The following is a 20,500-nucleotide window of genomic DNA, read 5'->3' as shown; positions in this document are numbered from 1 at the left end:
ACGTTAGGATTCATGGCGCCGAGGTAACACGTCTCGGCGCTACCGGTCTTGGCTCCGAGGTGTCTCACCGTGCACAACAGGACATCCTAGGTGGCGTTGATATGGCCGGTACCTCGGCACCAGAATACATGGCGCCAAGGTCAGCTCCAAGATCTGTGGCGCCGACCTCGGCGCCATGTATTCTGGCGCCGAGCATGAATTCTAAACCCACAGACAAGTTTTCCTTACCGAGGCTGCTCTCATTTCTTCATCCTCCCTCTCGGTTTCTTCGTCTCCCTAACCCGTCCAATCTCTTGAATCGACGAATTTGACCTTGGATTATCTAAACTAACTCAATTAAACTAACTCCATTAAAAAAACTAAAGAAAAAAAAAACTGAGAGCCGAGGGAGATGGTGGGGGGTTGCGCGGGGGCGCCGCCAGACTCGGCCGCCGGTGGCCCACCGGCCGACGGGGACGTCGGGGAGAAGCAGGGGCCGCCCTCGCCGCTGGTGCGCGCGGAGGAAGCTTTGAGGCGACGAGGGCGGATGAGGGAGTGGATGGGGGAGCGAGGGAGGCGACCGGCGCTCGGGGGACGACGGGCGGCAGCCGGTGGAGGAGGCGCGGGCGACGGCGACGGTGGTGAGAGAGAGAGAGAGACAGAACTCGAGAGAGAGAGCTGCGGCCACACGCGGTTAATCCATGCTCAGCGCCAGAATACATGGCGTCGAGGTCGGCGCCACCTCGACGCCATGTATTGTGGCGCCGAGGTATCGACCGCATCAACGTCACCTAGGATGTCCTGCTGTGTACGGTCAGGCACTTCAGAGTCAAGATCTGTGGCGCCGAGACGTGTTACCTCGGCGCCATGAGTCTTGACACCGACCCCAGGGTCCAAAGATAAGTTTACGTCTGTCGGGGATAAAACGTAATTTTTTTTTAAAAAAGATCAAATTATAAAAAACTAGGTACTTGAGACGCCTCCACACCTGTCCAGTTGTCCTGTCCATCGTCGCCCCCGCGACTTGGAGTTCACTTGGAGCAGAGGGCAGAGCAAGCCGCAAAACCCACCTCGCGCGCCCCGCCGCCGCCGCTCGCCGGAGGTAAGCTCTCGCCCCTCCCACCCTCCCCCCCTCTCCTCTCTCTCTCGTCCTGCGTCCGCGAAATGGTCTCTGCGATGCTTTAATTTCCCCGCGCGCTAACGAGGAAACCCCCAAACTCCAAGCCGTCCCACCGGGCCCCCGTGGGAGGGAAGCGGATCGCTGGAGAATGCGGGTTCCCTCGCTCTTCTATCCGGTGATCGGGGCCGCGCGGAGGGGTTTGCGCCTCTGAAATTTGGGCTTCGTCCGATCTCATTGGGGTTTTGGTGGGGTTTTCCATTGGGTGGTGGCCACGCGTGGATGGTGCTTCCGTGCGTCAGAAGTTAATTTGTAGCCCAAACCATGAGCGGTGTGGTGTTTGGTTCCAGTGCAAGCGGAAATGCCCTTGTGATTGTTGCTTTTCTCGAGTCCTATAGATATAGATCGACTAAGACTGGTGACTTAGTTTTTGTAGGATCCTGTTTTTCTGATGATTGATGCATATGTCATGTGTGTGCTTCTATGTGTACTGTCGAATCTAGTTTATGTGCCAATTGGGGACAATTAGGTGGCTACCACCTTTGCATCCCATTCACTGAACAGCTTGCTATCTGCTAGTTCATGGATTTTGCAGCCAGACCTTTGCTTATGTGCTTTGGTTATGCTCGTGGTCTGAATTCTGGTGTTTCTGATGGAGGATCATTCATTCTTATGGTCTAGTATCTGCATCATAGTACTCTCTGTGATTTCCGTACTTTCCAGATTTGGAGTTGTACATATTATTAGTGGGTCAGAGGAAGTATGTTTCAGTGCTCTCGGATTTCCTTACTAGTCTTATGTCACTGAGTTTTGATACGTCAATATAACCAGAATATGCCTGCTTGTCCCCCCATATTTTCAAGCTAACTGCAACTTCCTTTTTTTGGATTAGTACAGATTATGCAGCATAAGGTTATTTATTTACTTAAAAGCAAATTCCAAGTATAAATAAATGGGATTAATGTGCAGCGGATTTATTAAAACTTAGTGTTGACTGTTAAGTGTTAACATGGTGTGTGTGCGCCATTGCATGTGATTGGTTATATATCGTTGCTTCCTATTCCGCTAAACATCACGGTTCCTAGAATTTAGAAGTATTGAGTCGGGCGCTGTGGCTGCGATGCCTAAAACCTAATCATGGTTGTGATTCTGCCTTCAAAACCCGAATATGACTATAAGTTTACCATTCTCATTCTTTTTGCTTGTACTTGTACATCCTTTTTAACATAATCTTGGGTGTGCGACTGTGCGTCACCTACACTACAGCCTGACCTCACAGCATTTATGTTTTTTCACTTGTGAACTTTTGGTGCATCCGATCTTATCAGGTTTGGAAATTTCGTGGGGTTTCAATTGGGTGGCGATGCGTGGGAACTGGGAAGTGGCCCCTTACATTAGAAATTTGTAGCCAAATGCATGTACACTGGGGTATTTTATTATACAGGAAGCTGAAATGCCTTGTTATCTGTGGCTTGCTTTCTAAAGTGCTAGATTCACTAGATTGGTGTAATAGTGTTGGGCCCAGAAGTTGTATACTGTCTTCAGTAATTGGTCATTATTTATGGAATAGGAATAATCTGTAGTTAGTAGTCTCCACTTGCCATTGAAATCTGAGAGTATGATCCAGAATTAAGAGTGCTGCAGTAGCAATGTTGTATCAGCTTCAGCAACCTTAAGGAAACAATAAATTGCATTGACTTAAATGTTTGATGTGAGAGAAGTATTTTACATATCATACTGCTAGAATATAGACAGGTTGTTTGCAATACATAGTTCTTTTTGCATGAACATCCTTTCTTTCAGGCATAGGTGGCCAGGTGCTGCCCCATTGTAGTTTAATTTACTTGTAGTTCAGTAAAAAGGAAAGCCAGTGGCGGCTTAGTTAAAATAGACAAAAAAAATTTTACTTCTCCCTATTTTCTTTGCCTAAACCTTCTGCGCCTGTTGCACTTTCTTTCTTTTTTCAATAGAAATATTCATGATGAGGAAAATGTTCACAATGTACCTGTATTCATTTCGAGTGTCAAAAGCTAGCGATGCAATTATGCAACTAACAGACAGTTCTTTTATATGCTTCGGGACATGAGAACTTAATGCAGCTTTGTATAATGCCCTGATTTTGAAAATTTGAAACAAGTTATGCATATGCTTATTCTTTTTATTTGTCATTCTATTGACCAGAGCTATCATTCAAAACTAGCAAAGATGATACAATGTACTCAACCTCCTCCCCAGTTAAAGCTTCCAGAGAGTAAGATCACACAACTGACAGATGATGAGAACCATGATTCGCCGCCAAAACCTGAGAAAAGGACAAGGATGCACCACATTGAGAGGCACAGATCTTGTGTTGTGACCTTATCTGACATAGAACTTAATGGTCTGCAACCTCGTCGTCTGCTCCAGACCATTGAGAAAAGCCCAGGAGGAGGATCACAGTGTTCGCTCCATGAAGAAACACCTACAGATACTAATGCATCACACAGGCATGCGATTGCAGATGCTGCTTGGGAAGCCCTCAAAAGGTCAATAGTTTACTTCAGAGGCCAACCAATTGGGACTGTTGCCGCAATAGACAAGTCTCAGGGGGCAGCACTCAACTACGACCAGGTGAAGTACTGACCTTTTCTGTTTCCAGTTAAAGAGTTGGCAGTGCTGTCAATTTTAAAGATTTCATGCTATTTTCGTATTATTCTATACACCCTTCTATTACTGTTTGTTTTGCATCTATCATTATCGTAAATGGTAGTCCTAATCCTGATGGTGAGTATTCATGTGTACATTATCAGCTTCTGCAAAAATACATCATAGCTATCTCATGCATGAATTATACATCTCATTGTGCCTAGGCATGCAAAATGATCAGCAATGATTTATGTTGTTTTTCCTACATTGGGACAGGTTTTCATGAGGGATTTCATTCCTAGCGCATTGGCTTTTCTTATGAAGGGAGAACACTTGATAGTGAAGAATTTTCTGGTAGAAACTGCACGCCTTCAGTCAAGGGAGAAGATGGTTGACCTTTTCAAGCTTGGTCAGGGTGTGATGCCTGCAAGCTTTAAGGTGCATCATCGCAACCCTACCCAGAAGACAGAAAGCTTACTGGCTGATTTTGGTGAAACTGCCATTGGGAGGGTTGCTCCTGTAGATTCTGGCCTATGGTGGATTATTCTCCTTCGTGCTTACACCAAATGGACAGGGGACAATTCTCTGGCTGAAAGTCCTAACTGCCAAAGGGCCATGCACCTTATTCTCAGGTTGTGTCTCTCAGAGGGATGTGATACTTCTCCAGCCTTGCTTTGTGCTGATGGGTGCTCCATGATAGACCGAAGAATGGTAGGCTGCCCGCGTCAATTTAGCTACCTCTGTTTTCTTATTATTTTTGACATTGTATCTCATGTACCTCTTACGTCTTACTACAATCTTATCGTTCAATTGCATCCTTGCGAGTCCCGTCTCATTCATAACTGAAACTGCTCAACCTCATATGAAAATATATCGATACTTTGGATATTTTTCCCTCTGGGTTCTATAGGAGGAACCATTTATAGGATGCTGTTATAGCTATTAAAATCAGGACCAAATACTTGGAACATAAGAGGATTGTGGACATTAATAACGGTACGAGGTAGTGTATGGGTTTTGGAAACATACAAGGAAGTATGTAGTTGTGATTTGTGAATAATAGCATAGTTTGCTTTGCTGTTAGCGAACATGTTGTCAAACTTCTTAAGCTTCTCTATGCAAGTGTTAGTTTTTTTTAGTTTGATCGTGTTCTTTGTTCTTATTGAAGGTATTGTGAATTCTCAGTGGTTGTGCTTCCTGTAGACTACATATTCATCTCGTGGAAAACCTAGAAAATTTAGGAACAGCAAGTTATCTAAATGCTTGTCTTGAACGTTTGTGCATATTTATCTTGCACCTTGTTTATGGACTGAAATCTGTGCAGGGCATATATGGCTACCCAATTGAAATCCAGGCTCTCTTTTTCATGGCTATGAGATGTGCCCTAAGCTTGTTGAAACAAGACTCTGATGCTGACTTTGTGAACCACATCACAAAACGAATCCAAGCTTTGAGCTACCATTTGCACAGTTACTACTGGTTAGACTTCCAAAGACTGAATGACATATACCGCTACAAGACTGAAGAGTACTCACAGACAGCTTTGAACAAGTTCAATGTGATACCCGAATCAATACCTGATTGGATATTTGACTTCATGCCTAGCCGGGGTGGATACTTCATTGGCAATGTTAGTCCTGCAAGGATGGATTTCCGCTGGTTTTGCTTGGGCAACTTCATTGCAATCCTGTCATCATTGGCGACCGGAGAGCAGGCTGAAGCAATACTGGATCTTGTGGAGGAGCGCTGGCAAGAACTCATTGGTGAGATGCCACTCAAGATTTGTTACCCTGCAATGGAAAATCAGGAGTGGCAGATAGTCACTGGATGCGACCCGAAGAACACCAGGTGGAGCTACCACAACGGAGGCTCGTGGCCAGGTGAGAGCGCTTGAGGAACTTGATATTTAGCACTGCATTATGTTGTTAAACATTCTTGCCAATTATCTGTTCTTTTTCTTTTGCATTTTATGGTTTAGGAAGTGAGCAGTTACATTTTCAAATTGAGTAAACAAATGAGATTGGTTATTTGCTGATCTGAACCTCATCTTTTGGGTTTGAAAAATTGATAACACTATGAACATCGTTTGTCGGTATTTGGGTTTAGCGATGCTGCACTTGCATAATCTACTGACCATGCAACTTCTGTTAGAGAAGATAATATATATGAATGCTGAAAGCTGTCCTCAGTTGGAACAAAGCAATCTGGGTTTGCAAACAGTCTTTTTGTTTGGTGAATTGATATCCATACAATCTTTACCCTGCATTAGCATCCCTTTTAATGGCATGAGCCCTTTTGCTCTGGCTGCTGATGGCCTTGAGATGTGTTGCGCATTATGTGGTATAGGGAATTGGTATTTCGTTTTTAAATCAAATAAATAGATGAGATTAGCTATTTGTGGATCTGAACTCCATTTTAACAAAATGACCTTAGTTTCTTTATTGAAATTTCATCTTTGGGCGCAAATGCAAATGTGACTGAAGGCTGTGTTGTAAATCAGAAGCGAATATATTTATCAATGGTCATTCTACTTGACAAATTGAACTGTTTTATCTGTGCATCGTTCGCTCTGCATCAGCATCCATTTTAGTTATGTGGCCAGTGGCATTGTTTATCTAATCTGTTTGACCCCTGGTGCAAATATGTGTTGCTCGTGCAGTGCTGCTGTGGCTGCTGGTGGCGGTTAGCGTGAAGCTGGGGCGCCCGCACCTGGCGCGGAGAGCCGTGGAGCTGATGGAGCAGCGGCTGGCGAAGGATGACTTCCCCGAGTACTACGACGGCAAGGCTGGGCGGTACGTGGGGAAGCAGGCGCGCAAGTTCCAGACATGGTCGGTGGCCGGCTACCTGGTGGCCAAGATGCTCCTGGACGACCCCTCCCACCTGCGGATCGTGGCGCTGGAGGACGACAGCCACTCCCGGGCTCCCTTCCTCAAGCGCTCCAACTCGTGCCCATGACCCCAGGCCGCGCCGCATGCCACGCCCTTTTTGCTCACACCGAGACTACGAGTACAGACACAGAGTTTAGTTCTGAATTACCACGTGGTGCAGTGCATTCTTCTTACATTAGTAGTGATGTCTTCTAGCGGGCTACGAAGAGGATGATGATGACAGGATACCGAGAGTATGTAGGTACTACTACTATCCGTTCGCCAGATCACTAAACTGGTGGAGCTTTTGGTAGGTCAGGCTAGCGTTGCGTCCGGATGCGGAACTCTGAACCATATGTTGAAGGGACCGAAGAAAAGAACTGTTTTGTTTTCTCCTTTTTATTTTCTCTGCTCCGAGACCGATACGGCGTCCGTGTTCGATTCGAAATGGAACATCATCATGTCTCTATATATCGATCTGTACGCACGCTGCCGACTCGCCACTAATGTTCAATCTTTCCTTGTTCGCTGCATGGACGCTATGAACCATCAGCAAAGAAAACGTGCCAGCAGAAGAGGAAGAGGAGGATGAGCACAAACACACACCCCACCAGCAGCAGAACCAACCCCGAGCTGCCCGACGAGATTGTTCTGGAAATCCTTCCTACTCCGCACCAGCGTACCAGGGTCGGGCGCGGTGAAAGTCTGGCTCAGATCACTGTATAGTCTGGTTTTAGCACACCAGCTATCCTTATGCGAGAGGAGGTGTTCACTCTTGGAATGTTAACGCTGTAGCTCAACATTGCAAATATCATGCGGCGGCAATTTCGCAATATATAGGCAGCTCCCTTATGGCCAATATAATTTAGTTTGCTTTATACCAGCAATCGCTTGTAGTTATGTAAGTTGCACTATGTTAGATTGATCTCTAATCCTAATCGGACCCAACGGCCCAGTTGGGCCTTTGATTCGCATCCTGATCGGGGGCGCCCAGCCCACCATGGCTGGAGGGCCCCTGTCATTAAGGCTGGACGAAAAACTCGAAGCTCGTTAGCTCGCTCGGCTCGTGGCTGGCTCGACTCGGCTCGTTAAGATAATTTACTTTGCTTTATACCAGCAATCGCTTGTAGTTATGTAAGTTGCACGTACTCATGTCAGGATGTGCAAATTGCTGGTATAGATTCATCGTTACCTATGTTTTCTTTTTGCAACAAAGAGCTTTCGTTGATTGTATAGCACCCGGATTACAATCTTTAGTCAACAGATGAGAGATACAGGCTAGGGCTATTAGCCACTCACCCATCCTGACAACATCTAGCCAAGACATGAGCTACTTGATATTATCGTTACCTATGTTCAAAAAAAGATTGTGACTTGTGAGTGCCACTACCACGTAAAAGATTTTCAAAGTCGGCTGAAACTGGTTTCCACAAACGGGAGGGGCATCCACCTCTAGGCCAAGGTCACTATTAATTGGTGTTTTCAGAGGTAGTCATATATATAATGATTGTGTGAAAATAGATTAAAAAACATAAACAAAGCAAAAGCCCATCGCTGAGCCCACTACCCGGCGCGCCGGCCAAGCCCGCTATCAAGGTAGGCATAATTAACTGAAGCCGAAGAACTAAAGAACCAGAATTGAAAAGATTGATTACATGTTTGATTAGATAGGTAACTGAAGAAAGTTTGATTCCTACTCTCAGTCTGAAAGAACTGAGATGCATTTACTTGCATTTTGTATCTATGTTTGGTCTAGGTTTGATGTCTCATATTTGAAGTGATATATATGTGTGTTACTATAGTGCTTTTGTTTTCTTATCAATTATTACAATTTAAAATAGATGCAGTGTTGCTAAAATTTGCTTTAGAATTATTTATTGCTTTTGTTGTTTTAGTCTCTGCTGGAAAAAAAAGTTGGTTAGTTTAATCAGAACTGGAAAACTGAAATGCATGATTATCAATTTTTTCTAAACATATCTGTTTTCATTTACCAGTAGGAACCAAATTTGTTGAAAACTTCAAAAACTGAGAGATTGAGAATGTGGTGACCAGCGATTTAACTGGGTCTAGTGAGTAGCAAAAAAAAAAAAAAAAAAAAAAAAAAAAAAAAAAAAAAAAAACTGAGTCGAAATCGAAACGAAAACCGAATGCTCACCTCTAGACTGCACTACAGCAGACACTCACAAGTCACAGGTCACACACCCACGCCGGCGAGGGGATTCCTCTCGTCTTCCTTCCCCCCTCCGCCTCCCCATCCCCCAGCTCCGCCCCATACGAGAACGAGAGTCGTCTTCCTTCCATTCCCCCACCCCACCAGTGACTCGTCCACCCCCGCCGGAGAGTTGTTGCTAACACCGCATAGATCTACGTGCAGCTGGCCGCTCCAGGGCCCAGGCACAGGGAGGCCCGGCGAATCCGTCCGGCGACCGCATGAGCGCACGGAGGCGGTGACCGAAAGTTAGAGCGCACCGCCCCTCCTTCGCCCCTCGGTGAGTCGGCAGCCGTGGGCGGGGACGCGTCGCATCCCCTTGCCGGGGCCGGCCGGAGTTCGCCGGATCTGGTGGACCTGTCCACCACGGAGGTGCACGCTGGGGAGGGGGACACCTCGATGGCTGCGCTTGCTCCGCTCGGTGTAGCGCGCTCTTGTCCGCGACGTCACCGCGGCATCACTCTGGAGGAAGGGCATCCCCTTAACAATGGCGTATGCTCCGAATCACCTGTTAATCAGGTACTCTTTGGTAGTTTGATATCAGCTGTTATGTTGAAGTAAAAGATTAGTTTCATTGTGGCGACTGATGAGGATGGCTCGAATATGACTTCAACATATTGCTTTTATTGTGTTATTATTACTCTTTGGTGGTTTAATCGACATATTAGAAGAATATTTCCTCAACATGATAGTAGAAGATAAATAGGACTATATACTTTAAGGTGCATCAGAGTATAACGGAGGATGGCTGTTAAGTAATAAAAGTAAAAGATTAGTGACAAGGCATGGAGTAGAATATTACTTTTATTATAATGTTACTCTTTGGTACTTCAATCTCAGCTTTTATGTTGAAGGAATCAAAAGGAAAAACTGTTTTTACTTAATAGTATATACTCCTATTTATCTTGTCTGCTCCGAGACCGATACATTAGATTCGAAATGGAACATCATCACATCTGATCTGAGATATATCGATCTGTACACACGTATGCCGACTCGTCACTAATCTTCAATCTTTCTTTGTTCGCTCTGCATGGACGCTATGAACTAGAAGAGGAAGAAGATATGCCGGAAGAGGAAGAGGAGTACGAACACAGACACACCACCAGCAGAACCTATCCCAGAGCTGTCCGACGAGATTGTTCTGGATATTCTAGTTCGGCTCCCTGTCAAGTCCCTCCTGTGATGCAAGTCGGTCTGCAAGGGCTGGCGAGCCATCATCACTGACCCCTTCTTCGTCCGCGCACACCTCCAGATGTGAGCAGGATCCATACCTCCTCGTCACCCCGCACACCTTAGACTGCAATCACATCCGCTTCTACCAGTGGCAGCAAGGTGCTTCCATGGCTACTCTGATGCACGAGCATGACAAGGACTTCGTCTGTCAATTCAGATCCATTAACTGCTTTGCTCAATGTGATGGCCTGGTGCTCGTTCCCACAGACACCAGGCTCTACCTCTTCAACCCAGCCACTAGGGAAACCACCACACTGCCAGATAGAGATTGTAACCGGCACTGCAACAGTATCAGGGCCTACTGCTGCTGTGCTGGCCTGGGCCTAGATCCACGCACAGGCAAGCACAAGGTAGTTTGGGCCTTCTACTGGTCGATAGATCCTGTCACAGGCTTGGGGACAGATATGGGGATGGAAGTGTTTACCGTCTCAGGCAACAGCAACGGCGGTGGCGGTGCTTGGAAGGAGATCAAGGATGATCTTCCGTACCCTGCTGAACACTGGAATACTGGTACGGCGGTCAATGGACTCTTGTTCTGGTGCCTCGCAAGTTACCATCGTGGCCTGCAACGTCCATGGGGCCTTCTCCGGCTCAGCCTGGCTGATGAGACATTTGGTATCACCGAGCTGCCGGATTCTGTGGGTCCTGTGTTCCCCCTTGAATTGGATGTGCTGCACGGGGAGCTATGGATGTCGGCACGTATCTGTGAGGACACCGTCACCATGTGGATCTTGGAGGATGGAGGCCAGGGGCAGACCTGGGAGCAGCGATACACTGTCCACCTCACCTGTGTGTACCGTCCATTGGCTTTTCTTCCTAGCTGGTGGCCGAATGTTGCTGTATACAGATTGCAAAGTTTGCCTCTACGACATGGCTACCGCAAAGCTGACCACTGTGCGCCAGCTAGATCACATGAAATACCGGGGTCGTAGGGCACGGACATGGGAGAATTTCCTCTTCGCCTTCAATGTTCAGCTGTATTCAAAAAGTCTTATTCGGATCAGTGTGTAGCCTGCTGATGAAGCATGTGTGTTTCTGAGAGAGAGAGAGAAATCAGCTCTTTATTCTTCTTTTGTATGTTACGGCTATGTCCGAATGTCGCATGCTGTACCTTTTATTTCCCTTTGAACCATATATGTTATGAAGTGGTAGATTAATTTCTTTTCCAAATCATTTCTGAAGAATTTTCTTGAAAGTTATTGTTTCATTTCTGGAGTCTTGTTTAGATTAACTTGTTCGGGCTCACTGCTAAGGAGCTGTCTAATCAATTGATCGCATCTTGGAACTTTCTTTGTTCAACATTGGTCTGCTCAAATCACTGGGAGCAGCAAAATTGTACCTCATACTGATGAAGTGGAGCATAAGGACAGTTCCATCCTACTTGCTGCGGCCTCCCATTTTTTCCCTAGTGAAGATTGTAGTGGTATGGTGAAACGCTTGCGATTGGAGGTTCTACCCAGTTGGCCTGCAGCTAAAGAAACTGAATGAAGCTATGCGCATTGCGTTGCAAGCAGGAGGAACGGTGTTTCCCAGTTGGCCAGAATGCCAAATGCTAACTGGTGGAGATTTTGGTGGGTCAGGCATGTTGTTGCGTCTGGATGCATGCTGAACTCCGAACCATCTGGTGGAGTGGTTATTAGAGTACGTCTGGGTGGGTTGGTTTTACCATCCTCATGCCCTCTGCCAAATATCTTGCTTTGCTTTTACTCTGATCCCGTATTTGCAATGCCAAATAATCTTTGGTTACTCTCCTGGCATTTTTTTGTGTTGCTCAGCCAATGTAGATGTTGTGTGCAGTTTTTCCCCTCTGTTTATTTGTTGAGATCTCATACTGAGAACAATGATTTTGTGTAGTAATCAATGAGTTCGAAGAGTAGAGCAAGGAAAATTCAGACTTTGGTTAAATGTGAAATTGGAGCTTCTTGGTCTAAGGTTATGCCAGCTTTCTTCATATCTAGATTGGACTTGGCATTATAGAGTCATGGATGGATTCCATTGAAGACTCGCGTTTCTTTGATGTTGCTACGACAGAAGTTCCACTAAAACCTGAAAATTTTCAATTTCATAATGCAGGCAACAAGAATTTGATGAGAAAAGCATCACGATATTTACTGATTGCAACAAGCACCAGGTTTGCAGCTCACTGCCTCATTTCCTGCTTACATTCATGGCCTTTTAGCATCTTCGTATTGCCAGGAAATGTAAAAATTGCATGTGGTGATCTACTATTTCTTAGACCTGATGGTTGTTTTTGTTGTTCTCATGCGGTCCTGATGCAGTGCTACTAAGACAGGATTCAGATAAAGCTATGAAAAGACAGCACTGCTGAGCATTCCAGGTAGATAATTTTCACATCCCTCCAAGCTAGAGCTACCTAGAGGACATACGATGATTATGTAGGCACTCATGGTTCTGTTGCTGTACCCATGCACACATGTTCTCTAGATGTATATTTTGGTAGGTCAGACATTCAATCGGACTCCGGATGCAGTACTCAGCTGGTGGAAACTAAATTTACAGGTTGGAGTAGATGTTGGTAACTGTTGTTGTTGCTAAATGCTCATCACGTTTTCTTCGTGTCCTTGTGGACAGATTTCATTTGATGATATTTAACGCCTAGGCAGGGAGACCATTGGTTTACTAATTGAGCTTAGCCCTGTAATCTACTTTAGCTTTGATACGGATCATGATTTCCTCGTGATATGATGCTTGTATGCATATGTTCCTTGGTTCTTCCTGCCATGGACAGAAACCATGTGTCCTGTCTTTTATGGTTGTTTATTGCTTTTGTATCTGCCAAGCAAGCAAAGGCAGCCCGAGGGCGTCAGTGCCAGTGCCAGGCGTAAGCTCTTGATGAGTTTTAACTACGACAACAGCTGATTACCAATTTATTCTATTGTCTTTCTGTGATAAATTCCAGCAGATGTCGTCTCAGTTCTATGCAGCATGGGAGCTGAGGAGCAAAATTTCTGTGAAGTGAAAGATGAAGAGGATGGAGACAAGTGGTCGACGTCGTCGGGGTTGTTGCTGCTTCCTTGCCCAAGAGCCGTTGGAATGAGGTGGCTTGGGATGGAGACAATTGGAGGTCTCAGTCTCAGGCAAATATACCAGTAAGTCCCTTCACAGATACTTGACTTTTAAGGTTCAGATCAGATCTTTCTATGGATGGTCTACCACGACAGAATTCAGTGTGGTGTACTGCTGAAAAGGAGGAATTGGTCTGCTTCTGTTCTGTGTAAAACTTGTGGGCAAGGTGAGACAACTAATCAGATTATGTTCCAATGCCCCAGTTGCTTCCTTTCTTTGGACTTACTTTCGTTCTATGCTGGGGTGGTCTCTATCCCCCACTAGTATGGAGAGGTTATTTGTTGAGGTGCTGGACCATCTAAAGGGAAAGTTGAGGAGTATATATCATTTTAAGACTAGGAACAATGTGTTCTTCAAATCAACAACAAAATTATGACGCCTCCTATGGACTATGCTGGTACTTCACAAGACTGTCATGCTTATCAAGACATGGAAGCCACTTCTGAAACCGAAATCTACAGACAGTTGCATGCAGCTCCATGGATTTTCCATTGAGCTCTCAACGTCCGAGTGGCAGCGCTGCCGGTGGTGCAGTGGCCGGTCGTGGGTTCAAGCTATGCTCGACCCATGATTTTCCATCGGGGTTTGTCCCCATTTTCAACAGTGCCTCTCTCGCGTGGAGCTACAAAGGGATTGCGGCGCGCCCGTCGCCTACGGAGCCTCGGACGGTTTCGGTGATCTCCTCAAGGACGCGAACTTGGAATCTAGGTGTAGTTGTAGGATCTGTTTGTGTATGTGTGTGTGGTGTGGTGTTGGTGTTGGTGTGTGTCTGTTCATGAATAGATCCACAGGCGCCGACACGTCAGCGTGGCCATGCCACGTCACCAAAAAAGAGAGCTCGACAGGGCCATGGCCCAAGCCCAACTGGCGGCCAGGCCTGGCCCTGGCCGCACACTATCCTCTCCTCTCTATCCTTTTCCTCTCCACTGCTCTCCGTCTCCCCTCCCCCACACTGCCACTGCCAACCTCCCCTTCCCCTCCCCTTCGCTTCGCTCTTCGCCATGGCCATGGCGACCTCCACCTTCTCCCCGCGCTCCGCCACCCTCAACAAGCCCCTGCGGGCGGGCATCCAGCTCCACCTCATCCCCTTCCCGCACCTCAGCGCCGGCCGCCTCGTCTGCGCCACCGCCGCCGGGGAGGCGCCGCCCGTCGAGGTCGAGCAGCGGGACGAGGCGGAGCCGGCCCCCGCCGCGGCCTCCAACGGGGCCGCCGTCAAGGCCGAGGCGCCCGCCGCGAAAACCGAGCCCCCGCCGGCGCCCGCGCCGGTCCCGGCCTTCCGCGACGCCAGGTGGGTCAACGGCACCTGGGACCTCACCAAGTTCGACAAGGGCGGCGTCGTCGACTGGGACGCCGTCATCGACGCCGGTGAGGACTCTGACAGTCTGACTCCTCCTTCCTAGTATCTCTCTCTGCCATCTTGCTAGTGTGAGCGAGCGAAAAGGTTGCCAGTGTGAGCGAGCGAAAAGGTTGCTAAGCATGCACCGAACCGAAGTCATGGAGAGTGTGCGCCGATATTACAGCTTGATGTGGAACCCTGGATTGGATTCACATGTTGGAGCGGGAATTGCTGCCTGTCTGCCATTGCAATTCTAGCCTGTAGGTTGTGGCGAGCTCGTTCTGTGCTTCATGAGTAATCATCACAAGTGTACTCTAGTGTCTTTAGTTTGCTGAATGCTTAGCGTCAGGCAAGGAAAGGGCTAGATAGATGGTTAAGATATGGTGTGCAGGGGTATGGTTTGCCATCCCTGTGGACGTAATGTGCATAAAGCTTGCACCCTTTCACAGCCCGGTGTGCTCGAATAAATGGCATACGCATACTCGCTGATTGAACAAGGCACGGCTGCAGTATCTGTCTGAACTTCTGTTTTTCTTGTGGTTGTAGAGTTGAAAGATTTTAGGGTTGGATCTGATTTTTCCTTGTAGTTGTAGAATAGCGACTTAGCAGCAGTTGATGGTCGAAGACGAATTTCCAGTCTAAAGAGATGTTAGTTGGTTAGGAACTAGGGAAGCGAGGGGAGGAAGATGCATCAGTCCCACTTGAGTCTCAGCTGGTCTTGAATTGATTTAGCACACATTTTCTGAACTGGGGAGGCATGCTTTTCATAACTTGTGTTGTGTCCCTGCGATTCTGCTATAGCTCACGTGAACTGACTAGGAAAAGAATCATGCATATGCAGGACATGCTTGTGTAAACTCAAACATTTGTTGGCTTGCTACAATGAGTGGGGCAAGCAAGCATGGCTAGTTTACAAGTTTTACGCATCTTCCTAGGGAATGCCACAGCCAACTGACAGTCATCTTTTGTTTGATTCCAGAGGCCAGGAGGAGGAAATGGCTTGAAGATTATCCAGAGGCGACTAACACAGATGAGGCTGTCGTCTTCGACACTTCAATTATTCCGTGGTGGGCATGGATGAAGCGATTCCACCTTCCTGAAGCCGAGAAGCTAAATGGTTATCACCAAGCCCTTTTCTTTTGTCATTTAAACTACTGAATATGATAAATTGCTTTAAAAAACAGTTGAATATGATGTGTTCTGTTTCACTTCAAAACTGTGCAGTGCATATGGCATTTTGTGTCCAGGGATTGTGCATTCAGAACCAATTCTTCTCATCTAATGCAGGGCGCGCCGCCATGGTTGGCTTCTTCATGGCATACTTTGTGGATAGCTTGACGGGCGTGGGCCTTGTCGACCAAATGGGCAACTTCTTCTGCAAAACGCTGCTGTTTGTTGCTGTCGCTGGTGTACTGCTAATCAGGAAAAATGAGGACATCGAATCACTGAAGAAGCTTATCGATGAGACCACGTTCTATGACAAGCAATGGCAGGCAACCTGGCAAGATGATTCCACTGCGGGGCCAAAGAATTAGTTCAGGTTCAGCATTGGGATACAAATGCAGAATGGTTCTTGTCATGTATTTTGTTTCCTTTGTCGGCCTTTTTGATTCCCCGTCTAGTGAGGTTTGGAGGAACATTGACAAACGTAATAATCTACGTCATCTTGTAAAATAGTATGGACTCACTTTCTGTGCTAGAGATAATTACGTGCAGTTTTAATGGTTTATATGGTTTGCCATCTCAGAGCATTTCTCATCCAAGCAGTAAGGGCAACCATGCCATGATATTCTGATAACAATTCATCAGTGGCATGTTCTCATTTTTTGACAACAATTCATAACAGAAGATCACTGTCACCAAGTTTGCAAATTTCTACTCGCCACAAGAACTATGTTCAAAAGCAATAGTGTTTGCCCTAAACTCGTTTCCTAAACAAAAATTGTCATAGCCTAATCTACACTGCTTATCGCCTTCGGTTAAATCACCATCCCTTCGGATATACATGGGTAAACTGGTGCATGGTCCGTCCTGGGCAATTCACAGATATTCTGATATCAGACATGGAATTCATTTACATATCGATCAAAGAAATGTCATGTACACATGTCGAGGTGCTCATCAAAGATTAGTCTGAAACAAAGCAAAGATTAATCTGAAACAAACCTGTGAGACAGAGAGAGAGAAGCATGTCTGTTGGTGGTTAACTTTTCTGACTACTTGCTTGATCTGGCATGGAATTCAAATCAGGCATGACACGACTGAATTCTGACCTGCAGCCAGAGCAAACAAATTAAATTCAATGTCCAGATTTATGGTACCAGAGGAAAACAATAACTTAGCAAGTATCTTAATACAATCATTTTGCAAGCAGCAAGATAAATCACTAGTATAAAGACAAATGCTAACAGCTACCAAAAACTAAATTAGATGTACAAACTGCTGGGCAAGACATACTTTTGTGGTAGGCTTAAATAAACTGCAAAAGCCAACTAAACCTTGAGATGATTTCAATTTTGCATAAGGTTGGTTGAAATTAGAGCGAAAAATGGAAGTGCATGTCAAAGTAAAACTATTCAGGAAGGAAACGCAAAATTAAGAGTAACTGATTGCTTCTTGCATAACCAAATTTGATGCTGGCTAAAACGAAATTACAGGAACAAAGACTTGAATGGAGAGAAGGTAATAAGGTGGTTGTAGCAAAGAAACCAATAATTTCTAATTCATAAAACTGTGGACTTGCGTCTAGAAACAAGAACAGAACATAAATTTGTTATCATCAAAAGGTACCCAACAAAGGGTCTCATCAGAGGAACACACTTGAAAATAAAACTTACCCACAGGTTGAACACTTCTTTTGATTCTTGCAGAATATTGACAAACAAACTGAACAAACATATCCCATGTCGATAGTCTTCTTATGGCAGAAACACCTGCAAAATCAGTAAAAAAATATTGAGTGCATTGAGGTGTCACCAATATTAGATGAATGCAATCTTTTTTGGAAAGAAATAAAACGGAACCAGATTTGTTAATGTGGGCCAGCTTTTGCCCTGATTGTAAATTTTCACAAAAGGAGGATAGTAGGTCTAGTACTGATGCTTAATAAAGGAAATTTAGAAGCACATACGAAGCACGAAAGTCCACTCCAAGAGTTTTTGGAAGGCGCAGAAATGCTCTAGAGTGTAAATCAGTTGCAAATACAGCCTGCATTATTGTTGAAATGTGTCAATGAGCTTAAGCAACTACAAGAGAAATAAGCCCACACAAAGTTATTTACACAAACAAAGGAAGAGGATATAAAATAATATGATATATAAATAACAAATTCTCTAGTAGACAGGTATTGCCAGACTAAAGTGAAGACATCTGCACAAGTAGATCCCAGTTCTGTCTATCAGACATGGCTAATCTCTTACTTAGATATATTATAAGTAAAATCCAAAATTTTGTGAGGAAGGTATCATCAGATAAATGTTCGCAACACCTAATGTGAAACAACAAAAAACAAACAAAGATCTGAACACAGAGCATACAGAAGTGACCAATAAACTTTTACAGCTCTTAATGCCAATTCAGTAATTCACAGTTAAGGAAAGCACAAAAGACTTCCCTAATTTACTAACTATAATAGCAAACCAACTACATGAGGAAAAATGAATGCAAAGAATTTTTCAACTGGTATGATAACAAAAATGGTAGTAATGTCATCACCCTTTTAGAGGGTAGTAGATTCAGCATAGTGTGCTCGATGTTCCTAGGCTAATCCGTTTTCGCTATTATGTGAAACTATAGAGTACAATACAACCATAAAAGGATTATTCTGTCAAAAGGATCATAACGACAAGTATATAAATACATTCTCAAGAGGCCCCCAAAGGAAAATAGGACTATATGAGAAGATATATTAATATCAGCAGTGGGAGGCTGGATAACTTACGGCAAGGCATTGAAACAGACCATTTAGTTCTTGGGGCTTCAAATAAACTCCTCCTGTTATGTACGAAGCCTATGTGATGAAACACCAGTAACTAGTCAGCAAGAGGATGTTGTGACAGTATAACATGTGGATGAATTTGATCAGTAGAATTCAAGAGCGTACTAAACAGCATTACCTGCTGCAAGAAAGCAGAATCTTGGGTTCCCACAATACAAGAATCAATTGGTACCTAAGAGATTTGTAAAATGTTACAGTCATTATGCCACCCTAGTAATTAAAAGGTTTGGAACAATTATGGATGCATATCTATATAGGCACATTTCAATGTCTTGCTACTTCTCAATCCACTACATGTGCCACACTTGGATAGTAAGTAATAAGTAACAACATAGCAACTGGCCGGTGAAATTGAAGGGTCAATAAATCTCAATGGGACTATAATGGATTAACAAACTGATGCAATACCATGGAACGTTGAGCAGAAAATATTGAATTCATCACTGCCACATATCTGCAAGTTCATTTGATCAAGTGAAAACTAGGTCCTGAAAAAATTTAGAAATTGCATTGATGAAGGTGTACGCATACTGTTCAGGTCCATCTGGAGAGCCCTGCAGGCACAAAATCTGTATCTCATGTTAGTATCAACTGCCGTGGCATTATAATAAGAATACTGACTACAACAATTTATGGGCGAATCAAAGCATTATTTGTTGATCACAAATGATGAAAACCAAAATTTATGGGCGAATCAAAGCATTATTTGTTGATCACAAATGATGAAAACCAAACGTTACTCAGAATCCTACATGACAGCATGTAGCCACTCACCCGAGGTTGCGGATGCCGAGTCCCAGACCGGAAAATCCTCTGTATATCTAAATACCCTCCATGTTAAGCAACAAAAGCACAAAATAAGATAGGGCAAATGCACAAGAAGCAAGGAATTCAAACGATTGGATACAGCACAAAGCGAGGGACAGCGCCCCAGAGAGCAGCGACGCGGCATTGGCAGAAGCAACAGAACCGTTGCCCGCAGTGGCACGGGCGTCTTGTGCAATGAACTCCTCTGCCTTGCGGCTTGCCCTGTCGAAGGTGTCCGAGACGCCCACGCCACCGGAGGGGCTGGCATCACTGGAATCCAGGATGTAGGCACAGGAGCTGACTCCCGCGGCGATGACGACCACACGGTTGAGGTGGTTCAGCAGCAGGATCGAGTTGACGAAGTGAATCAGCTGCACAGACATGGATATTACATACATCAAGTCCAAGGGCGAAAGGCCGGAAAGCCAAAGCCCAATCAACGGATCAGGGCACAGCTAGCAACGAGTCATCTAAGAATGCACAAAATTATCATTTGAATATCGAGCAAGGAGGCATGCAAAAAGGGAAGCAAAGGGAAGGTTAGGGTTGCATACGTGCGCGAAGAAGTCGGCGAAGGGGAGCGCGGCGGCGGCCCAGAAGAAGGGGTTCGTGTCGACGACCACCACGACGAGGCTGACGTCATCTGCACGCGCCGGCGAGTGGTGCCAGATAGGATGAGCGTGTGTGCGTTAGAACGACGAGGCGTCGCGGAGTACGGGGGATGCGAGAGTAGCGGGCGGCTCACCGGAGTAGAGCTTGGAGTGAGCGGAGGTCATGGACGGCGAGGGGGGTCGCTGCTGCAGCCCGGCGGCGGTGGGTCGCGCGCCCAGCCAATCCAATGCTCCGAGGCGCCGGCGGGAGTGATGGGGCGGCGGCGCTGGCGCAGGCGGTGGCAGTTGCCGCGGTTGGGGACTGGGGAGTGCTCGACTGCTCGTACTCCAGAAGCTGTGGTCTCCTGGACTATACATGGGCCTGGCCCAATCTTGTGTACTTGGGCATAACAGTTTTGGGCCTGAACTAAGCCCGTGCTTCCTTTTAAAATTGGAATGTAACAGCTGGTTGTCTTTTGGTGGCTGTTTGAATTTTTAAACTTTCTTTTTACCGAACTTGTGTTCCAAACTTGGTTCTGTTGATTCAAAAAAAAAAACTGGTTCTGTTCATTTTAAAAATGAAATCCTTATGGTTTCCCATTTTCTCATTCTACTAGTAAAGCATTAGCACTACATGCAGTGATGCACAT

The 20,500-nt window shown here is 45.6% G+C and overlaps 3 protein-coding genes across 3 annotated transcripts; 2 read left to right on the top strand and 1 right to left on the bottom strand.

Annotated features, from left to right (window-relative positions):
* Positions 1–3,301: 3,301 nt before the first annotated feature.
* On the top strand, positions 3,302–6,738 carry LOC136462539 (probable alkaline/neutral invertase F). Its single transcript, XM_066461637.1, has 4 exons — positions 3,302–3,706; positions 3,998–4,432; positions 5,046–5,601; positions 6,381–6,738. Exons 1-4 carry the CDS (start codon positions 3,302–3,304, stop codon positions 6,674–6,676), a joined length of 1,692 nt encoding a protein of 563 aa, XP_066317734.1. The 3' UTR covers positions 6,677–6,738.
* Positions 6,739–13,873: 7,135 nt separating this feature from the next.
* Positions 13,874–16,183, top strand: LOC136466513 (light-harvesting complex-like protein 3 isotype 1, chloroplastic). The gene is made up of 3 exons (XM_066464946.1): positions 13,874–14,485; positions 15,436–15,573; positions 15,744–16,183. The coding sequence occupies exons 1-3, from the start codon at positions 14,122–14,124 to the stop codon at positions 15,989–15,991; spliced, it is 750 nt and encodes a 249-aa protein (XP_066321043.1). The 5' UTR covers positions 13,874–14,121; the 3' UTR covers positions 15,992–16,183.
* LOC136466512 (general transcription and DNA repair factor IIH subunit TFB4-like) lies at positions 16,163–20,188 on the bottom strand. Its single transcript, XM_066464945.1, has 12 exons — positions 20,006–20,188; positions 19,815–19,903; positions 19,361–19,631; positions 19,228–19,274; positions 18,985–19,022; positions 18,862–18,907; positions 18,572–18,625; positions 18,397–18,465; positions 17,587–17,663; positions 17,294–17,389; positions 16,623–16,729; positions 16,163–16,487 (listed from the first exon to the last, which is right to left on the bottom strand). Exons 1-11 carry the CDS (start codon positions 20,034–20,036, stop codon positions 16,660–16,662), a joined length of 888 nt encoding a protein of 295 aa, XP_066321042.1. The 5' UTR covers positions 20,037–20,188; the 3' UTR covers positions 16,163–16,487; positions 16,623–16,659.
* Positions 20,189–20,500: the final 312 nt, after the last annotated feature.

This window comes from Miscanthus floridulus, chromosome 7, assembly GCF_019320115.1.
Source record: "Miscanthus floridulus cultivar M001 chromosome 7, ASM1932011v1, whole genome shotgun sequence".
Taxonomy (NCBI): domain Eukaryota; kingdom Viridiplantae; phylum Streptophyta; class Magnoliopsida; order Poales; family Poaceae; genus Miscanthus; species Miscanthus floridulus.
This window is presented reverse-complemented; position numbering and strand designations above follow the sequence as displayed.

Bases quoted from the DNA above. Each gene is read 5' to 3' on its own strand.
- LOC136462539 (XM_066461637.1), top strand. From the start codon at position 3,302: ATGATACAATGTACTCAACCTCCTCCCCAGTTAAAGCTTCCAGAGAGT. The intron at 3,707-3,997 runs GTGAAGTACTGA...ACATTGGGACAG, and splicing joins CAGCACTCAACTACGACCAG to GTTTTCATGAGGGATTTCAT. The intron at 4,433-5,045 runs GTAGGCTGCCCG...AAATCTGTGCAG, and splicing joins CCATGATAGACCGAAGAATG to GGCATATATGGCTACCCAAT.
- LOC136466512 (XM_066464945.1), bottom strand. From the start codon at position 20,036: ATGACCTCCGCTCACTCCAAGCTCTACTCCG. The intron at 19,904-20,005 runs GTGAGCCGCCCG...CGGCGCGTGCAG, and splicing joins TCACTCCAAGCTCTACTCCG to ATGACGTCAGCCTCGTCGTG. The intron at 19,632-19,814 runs GTATGCAACCCT...ATGTCTGTGCAG, and splicing joins TCGCCGACTTCTTCGCGCAC to CTGATTCACTTCGTCAACTC.
- LOC136466513 (XM_066464946.1), top strand. From the start codon at position 14,122: ATGGCCATGGCGACCTCCACCTTCTCCCCGCGCTCCGCCACCCTCAAC. The intron at 14,486-15,435 runs GTGAGGACTCTG...GTTTGATTCCAG, and splicing joins GGACGCCGTCATCGACGCCG to AGGCCAGGAGGAGGAAATGG. The intron at 15,574-15,743 runs GTTATCACCAAG...CATCTAATGCAG, and splicing joins TGAAGCCGAGAAGCTAAATG to GGCGCGCCGCCATGGTTGGC.